This window comes from Fonsecaea monophora (genome assembly GCF_001642475.1).
Source record: "Fonsecaea monophora strain CBS 269.37 chromosome Unknown Scaff22, whole genome shotgun sequence".
Classification (NCBI taxonomy): Eukaryota; Fungi; Ascomycota; class Eurotiomycetes; order Chaetothyriales; family Herpotrichiellaceae; genus Fonsecaea; species Fonsecaea monophora.
Window position 1 is genome coordinate 280,159 of NW_019173953.1, and position 19,131 is coordinate 299,289.

At 52.3% G+C, this 19,131-nt stretch overlaps 3 protein-coding genes across 3 annotated transcripts; 1 reads left to right on the plus strand and 2 right to left on the minus strand.

Annotated features, from left to right (window-relative positions):
• Nucleotides 1-959: 959 nt before the first annotated feature.
• AYO21_04153 (hypothetical protein) lies at nucleotides 960-2,423 on the minus strand (the record flags this gene model as incomplete). Its single annotated transcript, XM_022654126.1, has 1 exon — nucleotides 960-2,423. One exon carries the CDS (start codon nucleotides 2,421-2,423, stop codon nucleotides 960-962), a length of 1,464 nt encoding a protein of 487 aa, XP_022513641.1.
• An 835-nt stretch (nucleotides 2,424-3,258) lies between these two features.
• Nucleotides 3,259-5,598, minus strand: AYO21_04154 (hypothetical protein; the record flags this gene model as incomplete). Its single annotated transcript, XM_022654127.1, has 4 exons — nucleotides 3,259-4,242; nucleotides 4,290-4,541; nucleotides 4,599-5,530; nucleotides 5,586-5,598. The coding sequence occupies 4 exons, from the start codon at nucleotides 5,596-5,598 to the stop codon at nucleotides 3,259-3,261; spliced, it is 2,181 nt and encodes a 726-aa protein (XP_022513642.1).
• Nucleotides 5,599-16,537: 10,939 nt separating this feature from the next.
• On the plus strand, nucleotides 16,538-17,584 carry AYO21_04155 (hypothetical protein; the record flags this gene model as incomplete). Its single annotated transcript, XM_022654128.1, has 3 exons — nucleotides 16,538-16,672; nucleotides 16,738-17,304; nucleotides 17,453-17,584. The coding sequence occupies 3 exons, from the start codon at nucleotides 16,538-16,540 to the stop codon at nucleotides 17,582-17,584; spliced, it is 834 nt and encodes a 277-aa protein (XP_022513643.1).
• Nucleotides 17,585-19,131: the final 1,547 nt, after the last annotated feature.

Consider the following 19,131-nt stretch of genomic DNA (forward strand, 5'->3'; position numbering starts at 1 on the left):
CCTCCTCGATCGAACCTCCCTCCCTCAATTCGACTCAACTTATAGAATTCGTAGTATAACCGGCCGGCCGAGAAAAACCAACCCGAAAGGGCGAGTTTCACTTACCCACGAACCAGAGTTGAGCTGCTTCGTGGATGAGTTTTTTGCTCTTCTGGGAGATGGTGACCTTTTTTTTTCTTCTGCGCGCACACAATCAAAAAAAGGGTATGGAATTGTGTGTTTGTGTGTGGGAAAGATCCAACGCCAAGGAGGATAAAGGAGAAGAAGTGAAGAACAGAAAACCGGAAGAGTGGATGATGTGAGCGGAGGGTAGATGCCAGATACTGCCCTTAGTCCACTATGTGTAATAACAACAAGTCTGCCCCCTGCGAGAATTCAATATCCCAAATCAATCAGCGCGCGTTCCTCCCCGTGTTCCCGGTATGGATCCCGGTTTGTCAGTTGATCTCCATTATTCCACTTCAAGTGCTGTTGTCTGTCCTTATTCGCCTTCGGTAATATCATCTTCCATCTGATCTAGCACGCTGCTAGTCTCTGTACTGGTTCTGTCATTGCCTACTGCTGTTGTGAGCCGTAGAATCTGTTCCCTCCTATTGCAGCGAGGCTTGAGCGAGCTTCGAGTATGCGTGTTATAAGTGGTAGCAAACTTAGCAAGCACTCGAACCCTAGGACCTCTCCTCCGCCATCCATCTTTTCCTGCGTACTTGCAAAGTTCCTCGGGGACATCTGCAAGCATTGCGCCGCTGGGGAAGGCCGTCAGCAAGGAAGATCACAAGAACTGGGAGAGTAGATGCTTTGCTGTACTGCGAATCAAAGACACGCTTCTTCCCATTTTCATTTCATCAAAGTCAGTTGACATGCTCACTCTTGTGCCGGGTGGTTTTCGGGGGCACCCTTGCTCATTCAACCTTGTGTTTGTCATCTGCATCATCGTCCGTCATCTTCGTTTATTGCCATACTCATATCCAATTTCCTTCACCCCTTTGTTGCACAGAGACGTCGACTCCTTGACCCCTTGTCCCTGGCTTCCGTCGAGATTTGCCGCGACCACCGCCTTGACTTTGACTAGCCATTAACGCATCCCCATCGGCATCAGGCTCTCGTTTTGACTTGCCACGCTGACTGCTTTGAGCCATGGGCGTTTGACTCTGGCCCTGGGTGGCCATAATTGCATCTCCGTCTTGGTCAGCGCCTTCTCCAGCGCCGTCGTCCCCTTCCTCTTCCTCTCCCTCCTCTTCATCATCGTCGTCAACATCTTCGTTGTCCTGTGTTCCTCCTGGCAGGCGCAGCAATTCTTCGTCGGGGTCACCGTCCACTGTGCCACCATATCGTTCATGCCATAGTCTTGCTTCGTCGAGTTCATTAATGTCTAGAGGTTTAGACCGGAGCCAACGCATCCGGGGTCCGCTCTTCGCTCGTTCCGACACCTTGAAGCCGTAAATTTTGGGCTCGTAGATCTTACCTTTCCCTAAACCGGGTGCAAGGTTGTGGGTGGCGATCCCATTGATCGTTGCTGGTTGCGGAGGTAAAGTGTTCTGAGTCATCGCGGATAGAGAGGTCTTCTCGTCCTTGGTCGATGTGATACCAGGAATCGCTGGGGCCTGAGGTAGGGTCAGGCTCGAACTTCGACTGGCCGTTATGCCCCCACGCGTGGCATTCCCTTCGTTGGGACTCAAGGTGCTTTCGAGATCATCATTTCCTTGGCCGCTGGGATCTCGGGGATTTCGTTTCTTCATTGGGGCCACGTCTAAGTCTGGGTAGGACATGAAGAACAGGCATGGAAACGTCGTCCCAAAAAAGGCACCGTCGACGGCCTGAAATCTAGAGTTCGGGGGAGTGTAGACATCCAGACAGCTCGGGCAAAAGAGTTTGACTGTCTGTTGCCCAGGGGTGTCCGTCAGACCGACCGGCAACACTTTTGCCCCGGCACAATACACCCGGGGGCAGAAACCAAAATGTGACAATTCATACTTCTCCATCATTTGTTGAATCCCAGGTCTTGACGTGATGTACCGGGCGTGTATCAGACCATACAGAAGTTCCGCAGATGACTCAATAACGGAAGTATCAGATGAGGTCCGACCATGTCTTCTACCGCCTGCTGGGCCTCCGGATTGTCGCCTTGATGCCCCGTTTTGATTCGCAGTTGGCTCGTCCAATTCATCGCCCAGAATGCCATCGTCTTCTTCTTCCTCTTCTTCCTCCTCCTCTTCTGACAGAGCTGACGAATTAGTTTCTGACGGTTCCACATCAAGTATCATTTCTAATGCATCCTTGTACATGGGCACTTGGGCTTGCAATCCCGTCAGGTTGAAATCGTCCTCGATGAAATCTTCGCTGACTTCGGCGAAATATTCATGGCCGACCAGGTTGCAGAAAGTTCCGATCCAGCTATCTGGACTCTGAGAAGAAGTTTGAGACATTGCGTTGGAGAGTGTGGCGGAGGAACTGGTAAATTGCTGGTAGTAGAGCGATTCAGAGTATTCGGAAGCAATGTCGAGCCGGTCCAGGCCAGCGGCCAGGGCGGAGGCTTGTTGGGCAGACAGATTGGGATAAAAGTCGCGTTCAACACAGAATCTTCTGTCTGTGAGACCTCAACTTCCTGGTGGAAGGTAAGATGATCGAGAAGACGGGCGAGTGGTCTGGCGCGGGGTGGGAGGGGTCAGGAAAGAGGAAGGACAGGACTCGTGGGAGGCATGGAGGAGGGTTGCACGACTGCCTTCGTTTCTCGGTGTCAGACGTCTCACAGTCGCTTTCGCTGCCTGGCTCTTGGAAGTTTCGAGCAGTGAATAAGAGGTAGGGGAGTCAGAGGGTGGCTCGGCGGGGTGTATTGATTTCAGGAGCAGGGGTAGGCAGGCAGTGAAATCATACAAAAACCAATTGGGCCTGTCTTTAATGTGGCAACATGCACAGATACGCGTGCTCTAGGTCAAGGTCGATCGCAACTCTTGTCTGCAGAATCATATAGGAATGATAGGTGGACGATAGCTGGATGTGAATTCCACGGCCGCACTTTTGACATGCGCCCCGAGAGAGCGAAGTGGATGGGCGCAGTGAAGTCCAATCTTGACCAATCAGCCCCGACCCAAGCAGTCTTGGCAAAAATCATGTGATTCGAGATTAATGGCTGCTTGTACAGCGCGTCCTGTTTCTTCAGTGCAACGAGAATAGATGACGGATAGAAAACAGTCAATTCCTTATTTTTGCGGTCATCATTGTACCCTAAGGCACCAAAAAGTATCGTCAAACTGCTCGGTTTCAAAACAACTCGTTCATAATTCTGGCAAATTCCGGCTCATTTCCAAACGCATTGAATCCCTCCGCCATACTGATTTCACCGTTTGCGCCAACGAAGTTGAATGACTCCGGTCCTGGAGTCGCAGCTCCATACCCACCAGCCAATTCGAATAGACTGGACAACTCATTCGTGATCTGCAGTGCATCGTCCGGGCTGACTCCTAGTTCTTGCTGATTTTGACCCCCATTCGCCTGGTTCGAACTCGAATTGCCATACGGCTGCTGGTAGTCGACTTTGTGTCCGGCAAGGCCAGCCATTGCCATCGCGGCGTCTGAGTGAGCGTCTTGTTCAGCATCATTCATGCCGCCGACGCCGCGAGCCAGTAGACCAATCTTGTCACCCATGTCCTTGAGCCCTCGAATAGTCCGCCAGAGCCTCTTAGACACGTGTGACTTGGTGCTAAAACCCTTAACAATCTCTATCGCAGCGTAGAACTCTTGCCTGGTCTGGGAGCAAAAGACGGCCGGAGCATGAGCCACTGACAGGAAGAGCACAGCGAGTGCCTGGACCAAAAAGTAGTTGTACAGCACCTGCTGGGTTTTGTAGATGTCGGACATCTGGTTCACTGCTGTCAACGTGTTGATGGTGTCCTTGGCCACGTCAATCACATTCTGTGCGTAGTGGCGGTTCTCCATAATGCTGGTCGCGGAATGGAGGATAGGCCGATAGATAGAAATTCGTGCCTGGTTCTTACGCAAATACATCAGAAGTCGGAGACGGCGCACTCCGCGGCCAGGTATCTCATTTTCTCTGGCAAGGTCCCGATTGTTGAATTGCAACGACTCGGGAAGCTGTGCATACCACTGCAGAATCTGGTAGTCCAAAAATCCTATCTCGTCTTTCTTCGTGTTCTGGCCCGCCTCATACGCCAGATTGTGGTACCAGACTTTTGTGGCGATTTGATTGTACTTGGTAATGTGTTTCAAATATGGATGACTCTCATCCTGCCGGACATCAATAAGGCAATTGGGAACGGATCAAGGTGACTTACCGGTTCAGGCAGAGCGGGATCAATGTCTGCATCTTGCAATGCAAATGGCATGCCTGTGCCAAAGCTCCAGCGACGATCGAGCGCGTAGACGGTCCAGAAGATACGAATGGCTTGCTGATACTCAGCTTCGTTCGTAAAGGATTTGAGCAAAGAGTCCTTTCTGTGAAGCCCCATTTCTATACACATGCGCGCTGCGATACCAATGAATCGCCATGCCTGTGCCTCCTCATCTTTTTGGAAGTAGAAAGTAGCCTGTTGACGGATGTCAGCCAACACAACCTGAGTAGCGTGACGGAAAGTTCCTCTTACCGTCAATACCGTCAAGACGACGGACTTGATGTCCAATGCGGTAACTAATTTCAGATCCGTCGCTGGTTTTGCCGCATCAAAGAATCTTTGGCCCAACTCACTTCGTCCGTGTCCTTCAACAGTCAGCGTTATCGCCAGAACCATCTTTAAAACGGTAGTCTCTTCATCGTCGAACGTGTCTGCGCCTGGGAGACCGGGTTGACCCAGCCCAGTTCTCAGGGACGCCGCGATGAACTTGTATAACGAGGTCGCTTGCTTCAAAACCTTATCGATGTCCACGACAGGATACATGATTCCAATCTCTTCCTCATAGACGCGACACAGACGAACCACTTCGGGATGGTCAATCAACCATAGGGGGTCTTTGCTTGGATGAGGCGGAAGCATCATGATAGGTGAAGCCGCTCGACTTCGATCGCGAGACATCATACCATCGTCCGGTGCATTATGTGTGATCCCCATGGTCTGAAGGGAAGATTTGGCCACATCCAATCCGTAGACTGTGCTTGTCGGGCCATGAAATTGAGGCAAGGCCTTGGGCTGTGCTCTCTTGGGCGAGATGAGGGGTGGTAGCGTACGGGACGCCGACACGGACATGGAACGGGTTGAGCCATCGTGGGAGAACTGCGGGTCGATGGGAGCCGAATAGGAGATGTCGGCTCTGCTTCGCAACTCATTCAAGCTGGCGTAAAGGTCGTTTACTTGCTCTTGGAGTGCAGCAATATGGTCGCGCATCTGGTTGAACTCACTGCTCCCCAAGGTCAGTTGGGTCTGCCAGCTGTAAAGAGTGAAGACGCACGCAGAGTCCTTGAGCGAGTTCGTGCAGCAATTCGGCGCATAGATGCACTCGAGATTCAGATTGCCACATCTTTGGCACGGAGTGTTTCCGTTGCATTTTATTTTGCGCCTGCCGTTGTATAAAAGATCAGCCTCTACTTGACAAGTAAGGGGTGGAAGAGAGAGGACGTGGGAGACAGGGCAACCGACCGTTTACACTCATTGCTGTTTCGTTGACAGAGCCCATGTCAGCATATTTCATTCATTTCTTGTCTTCGCTATTCTCCCCCCGGGAGTCCTACCACGCAATTGAAATATATCTGTTCCTTTTTGACCTCGTGTGTGACTGTTTCTCCGCCGTTGGGTCAGCTTCGGCCTTGCGTTTTTCGCCATGGCCATTGGCTTGGGGAGAGGCATCTGATCCGGTGCCGGTGCCAGTAGCGACGCTATGGGAAACCATGATATTTTGGAGATCTTCCCTTACAAGAGGGCTTCTTGAAAGGGTTGACGGGGCAGTGGATAGGCGTGGAGATATTTCCGCGACTGACTGTGAGGCGAGGCTGATGGTCTGGTGGGAGAAGCGGAAATAAGAAGAGAAAAGAGAGGGGGCTATGGGGGGATGTCAGAGCGCAGGCTGGAGGACGGAAAGCTGGAGGAGGCTAGAGGCCGGAACGGATTATCCCCACCGGAAAAACTGGAGGAGGAGAAGAGCAGGAGAGCGGGGGACCTATCGCCTGCGCCTTCTCTACCTCCACCAGCACTACAGACTGCACAAAGTACTCGCGTGAGGTCATGTAGTATTTCTAGCAAATTACTATCTCGCACAGTCAGTTACCTCGTCCTATCTTCCCCTATACACCTGTCTTGGCTCCTACAGGCTGGCAAGAGTGAAGTATGTCCCCGTTTCGCTGTCCCTCACAGAAGAAGCCCTTGCTGTTTCTGTTCCCAATGTGTCCCCCAAGGGTGTGGTCACGGTGTGCATACCTGTCCTCGTCTCTGGGAATCGAGCTAGACAGGATGCAATAGGTCCTCTTTGCCGCTACATCTGCTGCTCTGCTCTGTTGTGTTTCTCCCTACCAAGACAGTGCGCCCCGGCCACCCCTGTATAACCCTGAGTACTAACACGTGTCGGCCTTGCTTCTGAAACTACCTTCTCAAGGTTATGCCTAAGTACAGTGGTGGTCTCTATCCACAAAGTCGGTGACGACGGGCCACAGCCCTCAGGCGTTCCATGGAGACATTTAAGACAAAGCATGATAACGTTCCGGGAATTGAAATGCTCCGAAAAATCTTGGAAAATATCCATATTCCATCAGGACCTTACAACAACTACATGTAAGGTTACCAGTCAAAGAAGGCCTGAATACCAAGAGACAAACAGTAGTGGGTGGTTGGGGATGTGAAAGGCACAGAAACTTGGGACTGGTTGCCTTTAGGCTCTACCCACGGGGACCCAGTCTCGCACCATTATGCCCCTATCCATCATCCTTCATGGAGGCGTTGAGGAAATATGGTATGCTAGGATGCGGTCCTGAGCGCATACCTTCGGTTTCAATACACTGAAGCGACACAGTTCAGAAGAAACATCCCCGTCGCCCCTTTCTGAGACGTCATCGGAAAAATGGAACCGTTATTCTGCGTTTTCTGCCAAGGGCCCGTTGGCGAAGCGCGAGAGAAACAACTGAAACGTTGCTGGACTTTCACATGGTTGATTTGGGTTCCTGTCGAAGAGGAACGTTGACTTCCCGCCTCTGGAAAGACAGCCTCAGGCACGTATGCAGCTGGTATACACGCTTCCTTTGCAACCTATACCACGCTTGACCTTAGTAAGGAATGGTAAGTTTCCTTTGCTGCTTGGTGGTGGAAAACGATCCGTCACTTGGATCCAAACGCCCCCTGCCGGAGCTGTTTCAAAAATGCAGAAAGTTGAGAATGGGTGTGCTTGTAGGAGCGCCAGTGAAAGGTTGGTCGGCTGTACATCCGGCTAAATTGTGTTACGAGAAACGGGAGAAGAACTATTGCCGGGAAATCCCGAGTCCTGTGCTCTTTGAGGAAGGGCTCAGTGTCTGCTTCCGACCCCTTTTCAACACATGCACTTCTTAATACGGAAGACATAGGGCACAGCGTATCGCCAGATGGGAGTGTTGACACTGGCAACGTGTCCTCCATCTCTGGTGTCTCATATGCCTCGAAGGATTTCATTTGAGCACGAGACCAGGTTCTGGACTCCCAGTAGCAAATTGGACTACAAGGGTCTGGTCGAAACGCCAACACTTTGGTGAACGACGAAAGCGTTTCTGGCAGGTGGCAAAACCAACCATTTCCTCAAAGTAGTTCCGACTCTTTACGGCAATGCCTCGAGCGCCTGGCATGCGCGTGCCAGGCAGACATGCGGCAATCAACAGTTTTCGTTGCCAGCCAATTCACGACCACCGGCACATCCATAGTTCACATCGCTCGATCATCGGAATGCGGGAGATTGATCCCCATCACATAGGCGTGTTTGGAGTTCTGCAGGTCCTGTATCGACGGCAAACCAGCCTATCCATGCCGGAAGCCCAGAATCTCTACGCGTCGGAAGGATCATCGAGAACATTCGAATGATCTTGTCGTTACTTACCGTTCATGCACCAAAGAAGCGAATGCGTTTCTCCGTCCAAAGAGCTCGGGAGCCAACCAGATGTGCCCCTGTGGTGTCCGCTGCTCTGCATACAGGCGGACATGTGCAATGGAGGGGGGGCGTCCTTGGTAGATGGAGCAAGCAGAGTGCCTGTCATCGACGGCACCCACACTGTTGGTAGCACCACCAGTACATCCCCGACGGGCTGACATAAGGCCAGGAACGAGGACACCAAGGATGAAGAGGACTGTTGCGGGGCCTTTATTTGCTCGCTCTTGGGCAGGGACAATGGGCAGGGATTTTCCTTGGCCAACGATCAACCACGCATTGCGTTTCGAAGGATCATTTCAAATATGACACGGGTATTTGGGCCCCGTATCAACCACAGCACGCGCTCCAGACTCCGTTCTAGCCCTACAACGAGCTTTCCCCCTTTACCTTTCTCGACCAACACGCCTCCATACACCCAGGACGGCAACAGCACCTTCCCAAAGCCCGTGCGTGAACAGGCTGTTGCCTCTTTAACAGAGGGTGAGGCGTTGCTCACCAGTATTACCCTTCTCTTCCACTGAACCCGTATTGCGTGGAGGATTATGTCAGAGTCTCCCAATCACAAGGAGGTGGCTTCTCCCCGTACGCCCGTAGGGCGACTTCTCAACGGGGGGGCCAAAAAGTGGTGATTGGCCCGTCGTCATGGCAAAAGGCCACTGACCCTGATTAACAGAAAGAGGAAGAGATAGGTAATCCTGTTCCGAGTGGCAACCATCTTGGACCAGAAGAGGCAGAAGGGGTTGTATGAGATGCTTTTGTGTCAGATCTACAATGCCGGCACGAAGTGTGAAAGACGGCAAATTGGATTGAAATGAGAGTTTACACAATCCGCTCCAGGCAGATGGGTGAGGGAGGGGTGGGCCTCTTAGCTGAGGAAAACATCCACCGTGAAGAGAGTGTCGGGCGATGTTGGAGGAAATGGAAGACACAGAACCTTTCCAACTCTTCCCAGAGCGACTTCGCTGAAGTGTTTGCTGCCCGCGACGGTGCTGACTTTGTGGCAGAGACCAAGAATTCAAACCGCAAATGTTGTGAGGGACTGCACTCCATACTCCGGTGGTATTCGATGGGTAGGTACTGCGATGCTGGGGGCTGTATCCATTGGAATGTATTCCAAATCCTGGGTGGCGATCATCACCCATCCCCACTCACTATTGTGGCCGATGTCAAGTTCGGGGCCAAAGAGACAGAAAACCCGCGTTGGTTCAACTACTGTTCAGTCGGCATCTGTGTATCAACAACGCCAGGGGAAGAGCACGGCACTATCGATCGCAAGTGAAGGGGATCCAAGGGAGACGGGGCTTGTTGTAAGAGTTTCTGGCTTGTTGAACAACTGCCGCCGCCTATCATTTCCAGTTTATTCTCTAGCAAGAGTATCAAATCTCGCCGAGCCGCCATCAAATGAAGTCTCCTCCCTGTTTCCCCCTTTCTTCTCCCTCATCCCCCTGTTGAGATTATGCTCAAACACATGTAGATATGCAGATGTCCCTTGGGGCGACGAAGGGCCGGGACCCGTCGATCTGGCCCTTTGTGTGTTTGTAATCTTGTATCTACGCGCCCTGGGGTACGGAAGGGATAGCAAGCGAGCAGGGAATGGAGGCCGGGGGGGAAAGGGAAGAAGTGATCCTCCGAGAGACAGGTTTTGTATCGCGAGTGAAGGAAGGGGGTTGTTGGGCTTCTGGAAGACTGCACCAGGCAGGGTGGCAAGACGGCACGACAGGGTGATTTCCGCCCCTGAGCCTTAGTCCTGTTAACCGAAACAGGGGGAGTAAAGCATGAAGATGGGCACTATACAAGGAACAAGGGGGCACGGCGACGACAACAACAAGCAACAACAACAACAACAACAATATCAAACACAACAACGACCGGGAGATCATGAGTATGCGCTCCCTGCAACGCGCGGGTCCGTACCGTAGGTATGAAGTGTAGGTACGGAGGTGGCAGTGTACACTATGCTCTCCGTACCATAGCTGATCCACCGCCCTACATGATACATACCTACATACCTACATACACTTGCGAGTATGTAAGTGTGTACCTACAGCGGTGGTGAAACGCCTCCTGAATCCCTTCAGCCTGCCTGGTAGGGGGAGGATAGATATTCTTTGTGCTACTACTAGCTAGCTAGCTAGCTAGGCACATGGAACGGCTGGGTCGTGCAGACAGGCAACAAGGGTGGAAAGGGTAGGTTGGTAGGTAGGTAGAGGGAGAAACGCACATCTTGGGAACGGAGGGTGAGGGAGAGGAAGGAAGGGGTTTCCATGTCTCCCAAACCTGCAAGTCACGACTAGGCGGATGTAGAGAGGCATACTGGTCGTCGGTATGTAACATAGGGCATCGCACTCCGTAGGTATCTTGGTTACATGGGGCCAAAGCAATTATTGCCTTACCAGGATCAGGACAAGAACCGGGTACCTACATACATACATACATACACACTCCGTAGGTACCGAGTACAGAAAGGAATACTTGGTTTACCTTGATGTCCTTGATGTCCCTTGGCCCCGGGAAGGGGGCCCCCCTAAAACGAAAAACGTGCAAGCTCCCGAAAGGAACCAAGCGAACAAGATGATAACGTACCTACCTGGTATACCTGATGCTCGAAAAGCCCATCCTGATCCTGACCCTTGGGGGGGAAAAAAAACACCTGGGATGACCGACTGACCGACCGACCGAACGAACGACCAGACCAGGTACGTACATTAGTGCCAGAGCGGGAAACGGATGCTGGGATTGGTGGATGACGCTCCCCTCCCCGGCCAGCCACAGCAGCCCATGGGCGATGGCCCCCCTCCCTTCCCTCCACCTTTGGTTCTTGTCCAGAAAGGGTACGATACTAGTAGGGTAGGGTAGGGCAGGACAGGGCAGGGTACCTACCTACCTTGTACTCGTACATACATACATTGGTTGATTGCAGGAGAAGGGATAAAAAAAGGGCCTAAGGCCGTAAACGAACGCGCAAGACGAGTAGGGCAAGGGTAGGGGGGCGGACCCGTTGGACGAACGAGAGAACAAGGACATGGTGGACAACAACTTTTTAGAAGAAGAAAAAAAGTGGGAATAATAACGCCGAAGCAAGCCCTACGAGTTTACGGAGTACCAACCTCGTACAGTACGAGGTGCTGTACCTATCTACAGTATCTAATGCCCGTACCGGTATCTCTCAGATGGAGTGGTCCCCAATACTTACTCTCAGGTAAGGGTACTTTGTAGCAAAGGCCTGGAATGGGAGGGTTGTGTGGATCTAGAGGGCAGGGCGCGTTTTGCAAGGGGTGGGGGGGGAGGAGGGGCCCTTTCATCGATGACTTCGGCACTTCTGCCGGGAAATCGTGTAAGGTATTGTCGCCCTTCGCACCAGGAACTTAAGTTGGGGGCCGGTATAAATTGGTAGGGGGACAGCAATAGATATGGGGCTAGCGGGGCACGCTTCTGAACGATCCAATGGGAATATTCAATCCTGCTACCAAAAAGGGTTTGATGTCTTTTGTGCAGGGTCTCGCGCTAGGGTGATCTCCTCGACCAGTCGAGGTACTAGCTACAGAAACGGCTTTGCGTATTGGTACCGTACCAAGCTTCTTCGTTCTGCTTCTGGAAAGTCGCGGAAAAGAACAAAGGACCTACCTCGAACTTTACATCTTTAGTGAAGCGTTTCAGATACCAAATGAATTCAAATACTAATTTGGCCCTAAACAACTGCCAGTCCCCGGGAGATGCGAAGACGGATTGTGGCCGTGCAAACTGCTCGCTATGAAAAAGGACCTCTTGAGGGGGATGGTGTGGAAAGCTGGGCGTGTGTTTAGCTCAATGATTGGTGGCTCAGCTCAACGGCTGGTTGACCTGATCGCTGCGAGCTGCGATGGGGTTCTGTGATCAAAGGATCGACGCGACACCTACCAAGGAGGTCCTTTATTTTTGGGTTTCCTTTGTCAGCCATTCTTGAAGGCGATGCAGGGTGGGCGATCGTTGCGTTGGCGCTCGCACTAGGACAAGTGTTAGACGCTGCGGGAGCGCCGTGGCGCTGGCCCGCTGGTTGGCCGCTGGCTTCAGGCTGTCACGCTTCAGACGCTCGAAGCCTAGTTAGGCTCGCCCCCGAATACCACAAAGGGCTTGGCGTACCAGGACGGACGGGGTCAAACGGTAATGATCCTTTAAGCTGTTTCTGGCATTGGGTCAGGCCTTAAGGCTGACGGGATGATCTCGATCTCATTGGTGGAAAACCATGAAATCGCCGACGGGGTGTCGTTCCTCAATCGGGAAGTCGGGATGGGGCGGATGTGGGCTCAGGGCCATGCTCCTGCGTAATTAATTATGCGTTCCCGACGGCCAATGGCTCTTTGTTTTCTGGAACATTGGTCTGACGCTGTTTCTCATGCCTCCTATGCCTTGGGCTTAGTCCGCCATGCTCATGGTTTGATCGAAACAGTCGGCTTCTGCTATCGGGCATGGACGACCGATAAATTAAACTCAACGCGCCATTTGTAATTGCGCAGTCTCGTTTCCGCGATAGTTGGCCCAGATCTCGTTCATTAGTGGATGCTGCTTTTAAATCTGCTTGTTAGTACATCGCTGCTTTGATTCAAAAGCACCTGATACTCTGTCGTCGTGCTCCTAATCACTGGCCACCTGCACATTGACAGGATGGGATGACAGAGCACCTTTGCGAGGATCCACATCTCTGACCACCTCATTCTGAAGATTGAGGGCTCCATCCTTGACCTCTAGCCACACAGGCATGTAACGTTGAGAAATCTGGAGAAGGTCCTTTTGATGAGGCGCGCTTCAACATCGTCCCCACATCTGAGCAGCTACAGAACGGACCCGGTACCACCTCCCTGGAAACCAATGATCGCGGAGCTAGAGCCAAGAGCGAGTTCCAAATAAGGCAGGTCGACATCTTAGGGCTGAGATGATTTCGTTGACCTATCTTTCTGCTCCCCATCAAGGTCAGCCGAGCGTCGGGTTGACCCAATAGAGCAGGAACGACTGGTCATGAAGGTGCGGTTCCGGCTGAGAAGCTCGGTATCGAATGCCCGGTAATGGCTTATGGAGCAAACCCGTTATACTGGCCATGTCTCCTTTCAAATCAGGACGGTGATGACCAAAAAGGCCACCGCCGATTTACTAGACGTTCCAAACGCCGGGCAATTTTTGAGGCTGGGAAATACGATCCAGAATACTAATGTCGAGAAGCCCCAATTGGGAAATCTCCAGGCGCACACTGAAGTATTTGAAATAGCGGAGGCGCAGGAACCCACTCGCCGCAGCCACACTGAAAATGGTAGCCACGGCCACAGGTAGGATGTCGGGGAATATTCAGTAAACCCAAGGATGAAACTGTGGTGGCTGGGGGAACGGCGAGCCGGCTTCGACATGGTTAGGTCCCGCGGGAAATTAGGAGGGCCACTTACCTAATGTTGCATGGATTTTCGTTGCTCAGATATCACAAAGTTATGCTGTGAGGTCATGCCATAGACAACAAGGTGAATCCCGGGTAGCCTGAAGATGGAGCTGCCAAATCAATGAGGAAGATTTCGTAGAAGTTGTGGGGGATAGGGCCTGCCAGCACGTTGATGGAGCATTACCAAGTCGATACGCTCAACATGAGGGGGGAATAGGACGCCCGAGTTTTCAATCAAGATTGTCCTCCCGTATGCAAGCTGACATTGTGTGTGTGTATGCAGTCGCTTCTAGTGGCGACTTTTGCTGAATGATCAGACAATGGAGAGAAACCCAGCACCACACGGTGACACGACGACCCCCGAGACCACGCCATTAATCATCAGTCCAGGCAAACCTGGGGTGGAAGCCTATTTGACAATTATGTCTCTCGGACTGAGGCAATTATGTCATTGCCAATGCTTGTAATTGCTGCTACTGTACGAGGAGACTTCGGTCTCCTCAATGACGTGCACAAGAGGTGATTGTGGGATACCTTTGTCGCTGTAATTCAAGAATTGTGCATCGGGGATGATCTGGATCGCTCTTGGAGGTGGTTTGGGGCATCAATTTGATACCCCAAAAGTAATTGTCACCCCATCCGTGAATCCCATAGGGATGGCCGGGACTGCGGCTTTTCCCGGCGACATTTGGACGCCGCGCACATCTGCGTGGTGGACCTTTAGACCATGGCTGCTGGAAACAGCAGCAGGCGTCCTGGAAAGAAATCCTCTGTCCATCCACCAGGTCGAGCAGATTGCTCACCGGAGTATGGTCGTCAACACTGTACCAGTAGCACTCGGTAGAGCCTGTACCTGATAGGGATGGTAAGCGCGTCTAGTGCTGGCAATTAATTAAATCAGTGAGCGAGCTATGCTTCACGCGTACCCTGCGTGGTTTGGCACCGTATCTCGTTCATTGGGGGTAAATAATATGTCTGGGGAGCCGGGCAATCGAGCACGGCGCAGGAAACAAAAGCCGGGGGTATCAAAACAGAGGTGATTTCTGAAATAGACATGGGTATAGATTATGAGCTAGGGGCCCTTTTCCCCTAATTGTTGCGCAAAGTCCTGAAGTCGAAATGGCCTGCCAGATTCGTAGGGCGGTTACAACCCCCGGTACGTATCAAGAGGGATATTACTCAATTCGTCCAGAGTGCGGCCGCCAAGCTCGTTCTTTAGTATGTCCAGCGGGTCCCTCGTGGGCATAGGCGAATGGGGGAGAGACACCAAAGAGGTAAGGGTTGCAAGGACTTGGATTCGCTTTGTGGTAGAATACGCACGGTAGGAGGGGCGCAGGCTGTTTTGGGAGCCGACTGCGGAACAAACCACAGAGCAGGATGAAACGAGGGTGGGAATCTGAGCGGGAGGGATTAGGGGAGGTACTGCACTCAGTATGTTGAGAGTAACAGTTTTGTGCCGGTGTAGTGGAGGAGGTTGGTGGGAGGGGGGTGGGAGATTGAGGTTGAGGTCTGTGACGGTGACGAGGTGCGCAATGGTCACGGGTGGAGGAGCAGGTTTGTTCCCGGGCACCAAAAGGGCTCGTGCATCGAGAAAATGACCATGAAAGGCAGGTCACGAAGATCGGTACTTGGTAACCTGAGTTGCGGGAGTTCCGGGCATCGAGTCATCAAAAGACAGACCATGAAGATGGAATCTGTGCTCGGTGAACTCGGTGTGCTCGTAAAATTGCGAGCTCGAGTGAAGTTCTCGGAGATAGGCAAGGCACCTACCTACCTACTTCTCGGAGGCTGTCGTACCCAGAAGTGAGTTAGGCTACAGAGGTGGTTGTTTGGAATAATGCTTGGGTTTCCCTAGGGCTCCGCCATTCCGGAGGGCCCTTTTGGTGATTACCTACCTATTCGTACCTATTGTTCACCGACTCTGCCCAGTGAGTTGATTTCTACTCGGGGGCCCTTGGGCACTTGGAGGGGGGGAGAGAGAGAAGGGAGGGGGGGCGGCCTAGCTAACTCGTAAGTGCCCCAAGTGAACTCAATGCCTAGTGCCCACTAGGTAGGTACGAATAGGTACCGCCTACTGGTTCCCGGGCACTGGCCACTGGCCACCTGCCACCCAAACAAAGGCGGGCGGACAGTGTCGGGAGCGACAGAGTGGCCGCTCGCTGCCTCAGTGCAGACCGACTTTCGCTATTCAGAGCAGCAAGGAGCTAACCCTCATGTGGTTAGGTAGGTTGCAGGGGCGCAGCAACTACGACGTTGCACCTCTCTGAATCTTCCCAAAATTCATCCTTCCATCACTATTTCCGTCTCGTCCCGCCTCCTCGTTCGTCCACAGCCCTGTCCACCTCGCCCACTTCTCGCTCTCCCTCTCCTCTTCCACCAGCGTGGGCCGCGCTATCCACACCCTGGTCAGGACCACCGTAGCATCCCTGTCACTTCCCGGGGCGGTCAAACATCCCTGGCTCTTTGTTCGCACTTCCATCTCCTCCCAAACGCCCCCCCTGTCGTTCCCGCCTCGCCGCCTCGCAGGGCCAGGGCTTGGTGGGCGGGCCTGGAATTGTCATGGGTTGGACACCACACCAAGTGTAGTAGGTAGGCACAAAGGGAGCAAGGCATTTGATCGCACTCTAACTTGGACAGCAGCACAGCAACATGTGGCTCCAACGCCTTCAAGAGTGGAGTTGGAACGCACGCACCCCCGGTTGAACTTTTGTGTCCTTGTGCCCTCGATCCCCCTGCTGCCACCCACTATCCTCTATTCAGGTAAAGCGGTAATTTATGTTATATATCGAGGGACATGGGTTTTGGGGCGTCCCATGCACCCAGTGTCCTGGCCATACATATGATTGACTAGTTTCCCTGATCACAAAAGAAACTATTAAGACCTTGAACATGCCCTCGCCTTTCATCTAGATCTTCCTTCTTCTTGCCCAATATCAATCTCAAACAAGACTCGATCCCATCACTTTGCTCCAACACAAGCTTGGTCGCTGTGTTTTCTGCCTAGACATACACACACACACCTACACATATCCCCCCTCACCCATCATGCATCGGAGTCACAGCTACTCCTACACCCACTCCCAAGCCACAATGGCCGGTCACTCTAGATATGCATCAACTCACGCCAGCAGCTCTGCCTTCAGCGCATCTGCGAACCCGAATGAGGATTGGACCAAGATCTCCGACCTGGCTGAGAGAAGACGCATCCAGAACCGGATCGCTCAGGTAAATAACATCACCTTTTTTTTACCGATGGATGGTCTTGGTCAATATCCTAACACGCCATACAGCGAAACTATCGTAAGAAGCTCAAGAGGAGACTCGAAGATCTAGAGCGCCGCGCTGGGTCATCGTCTGCTTCGCCGGAACAACAGCACTCGGAACTAGTTACCACTCCAGCCAAGGAGACTTCCCAGAAACAAACTCAATCCATGGTCCGCCAGCCATCCAGATCAAGTGTGTCACACGAGGTGCCGAGAGCGTCACCAGAGATTTTGCCTTTGGATGACCATTCATCACTTTTTGACACTGCGGCTGGACGCCATCTATCGATCCATTCGCAACCGGCATTTACCTTCTCGTCATACCCTCCGACCACAGCGTACCTCCAGTATGAGCACCAACAACACCCCACGTATGACAACACGGCCAGCTACTACTCGAATTACCAATACCAATTAGATGTGCCATCGTCGAGTCTGCCGCCGACGTTACCCGCCATGCTGCCCTCGACGTTTGGGAAGCAGGACCAGCTATTTGGAGACGACGACATGTTGAGTCCCTTCAGCATGAACTATGCCTCGCTGGCCGGTCTAGAAATGCCCTCACATCAAGCATACTCGGGGGCTCATTCTCATGTAAATCCCACCACTTTCTTCTCCCGTTCATATTCCAGCCCACACGTCTGAGCAGCACAAAGAGAAAAGGCGGCTCAATTCCAAAAGAAATTCACCGGCTTTCAAATTACCAAAGTGCCCAGCTCAAATGCTGACTTCCTCTGGCTAGACACCACCTCTGACTGATCCATACTCGATGGATTCGGCCCACAACTCGCCCAACTACTTTGATGTCCCGCTCACGCCTGTGTCAAGGACGGCGAGCCCCAACTTTCAATTGTTTGACATCAGCTGCAAATGAGGGCATGTTTGATTTTGTTATTTTGTGATTTGGCAAGCATCAACCGCTCATTGCCGTCCATACGGGCACCACGACAGGCGCCAAATAATTGGCACGACGGCTTCTACGACAGCTGCTATTTGCTTTCGAATGGCGCACGATTATGGGTGGAGAGCGACCTTTTTGCATTTCTTGCCACGGACTGTGTTATGATTCACCTGGCTCAACGCCCAGTTTACCGAGAAAAGGTATTTAGACTCATATGGAGCCCTTCGATGGGCAGGCAAAGGGGGGTGGGAGGGGGTGGGGAGGAATTGATGTGACACCACGGAAGCTGCCAAAGCCAGCTGGTGGGAGGGGTGGGTAGGGGGGTGTTCTGGATACCAAATAAATGTAGCCATAACAGCAGAGGTACAAGAGCAAACAGGGGTGGAATGGTATGTCGAGAAAGTACCTCGTATAGTCCCCGACATCGACAGGGGGTTCAGCAACCCGATCGGGAATTCAAAACACTTTTTCAGTTCTGAAATGTATCGGTGACTATCATTCACCTGGTCGGCCTTTTCTGGTTAATTTGATTCCTTTCTACCCATTTCAAATGTGACTCTATGCTGGAGATCAAGAAGCTGAAGGAAGAGACACCCACCACGCCCAGGATGCCACGCGGGAATACGATGCACGCAACGGGCCTTGCATTCAGCCCTGCAAGCTGAATAGGGCAAGTGAATAGGGCAACCTGTCAGGTCACAGCAGGACGCCGCAAGCTACAACAAGACGAAACTACCAGCCGCATCTCTGTGCGCCATTGCTCCATGAGGTTTAGCCACCTGCGCCTGAACACTGGATACGATACCAAGGTAAACCACAGACCTCGGGCTCTAGAGGGGAAAGAGAAGGGGAGAGAATACACACATACTCGGTACACATACACAAACGAGGGACACATACAGTCGCCGATTCCTCATCTCAAGCCAAACTCGTTCCCGTTCGGCCACAATCTAGTGCCGGTGTATCTATTCATCCTTTGCGTCTTTTTTTACGGCCTTTGCGCGCGTTCTCCGACACACCAAAAAAGAGAGTTTGATTAAACCCATCGATGCCGAGTACATTGTAGGGACAACGGGATGGATGTGGTTGAGGTCCTGAGAAATCTCCCCTTCTCCCTTTTTTGGGGGGGAGGGGGGGGGGGAATCAGAATCCTTCCTGTATCCCGACGGCCGCCCCTGGGAGAAAGAAAAAAAGAGGGAAACAATCCAACAAGGTCCAGTCCAGTCCAGTCCAAACAACACCACGCGCGCGCTCTTGTTTTGTGCGCAAAGGTCTAGAATTGAGATTGTGACCAGGGCACGTAGGGCAGCAGGGGGAGGGGGGCAAAAGGAGAAGGAAGGAATCAAGGGACCCTTTTTTTCTCTTGTCCTCTTTCTCTCTCTTCTGTGTGTCTCTGAATCCTTCGCATCCCCATGTGCCGGGCTGCATCTCTGGGAAAATCGCCATGATGGATTCATGGGAACCGCTAAGCCCGCGTCAAGTGCTTTTCGGGTTGAATATGTAAGCAAAGTTGTTATTTT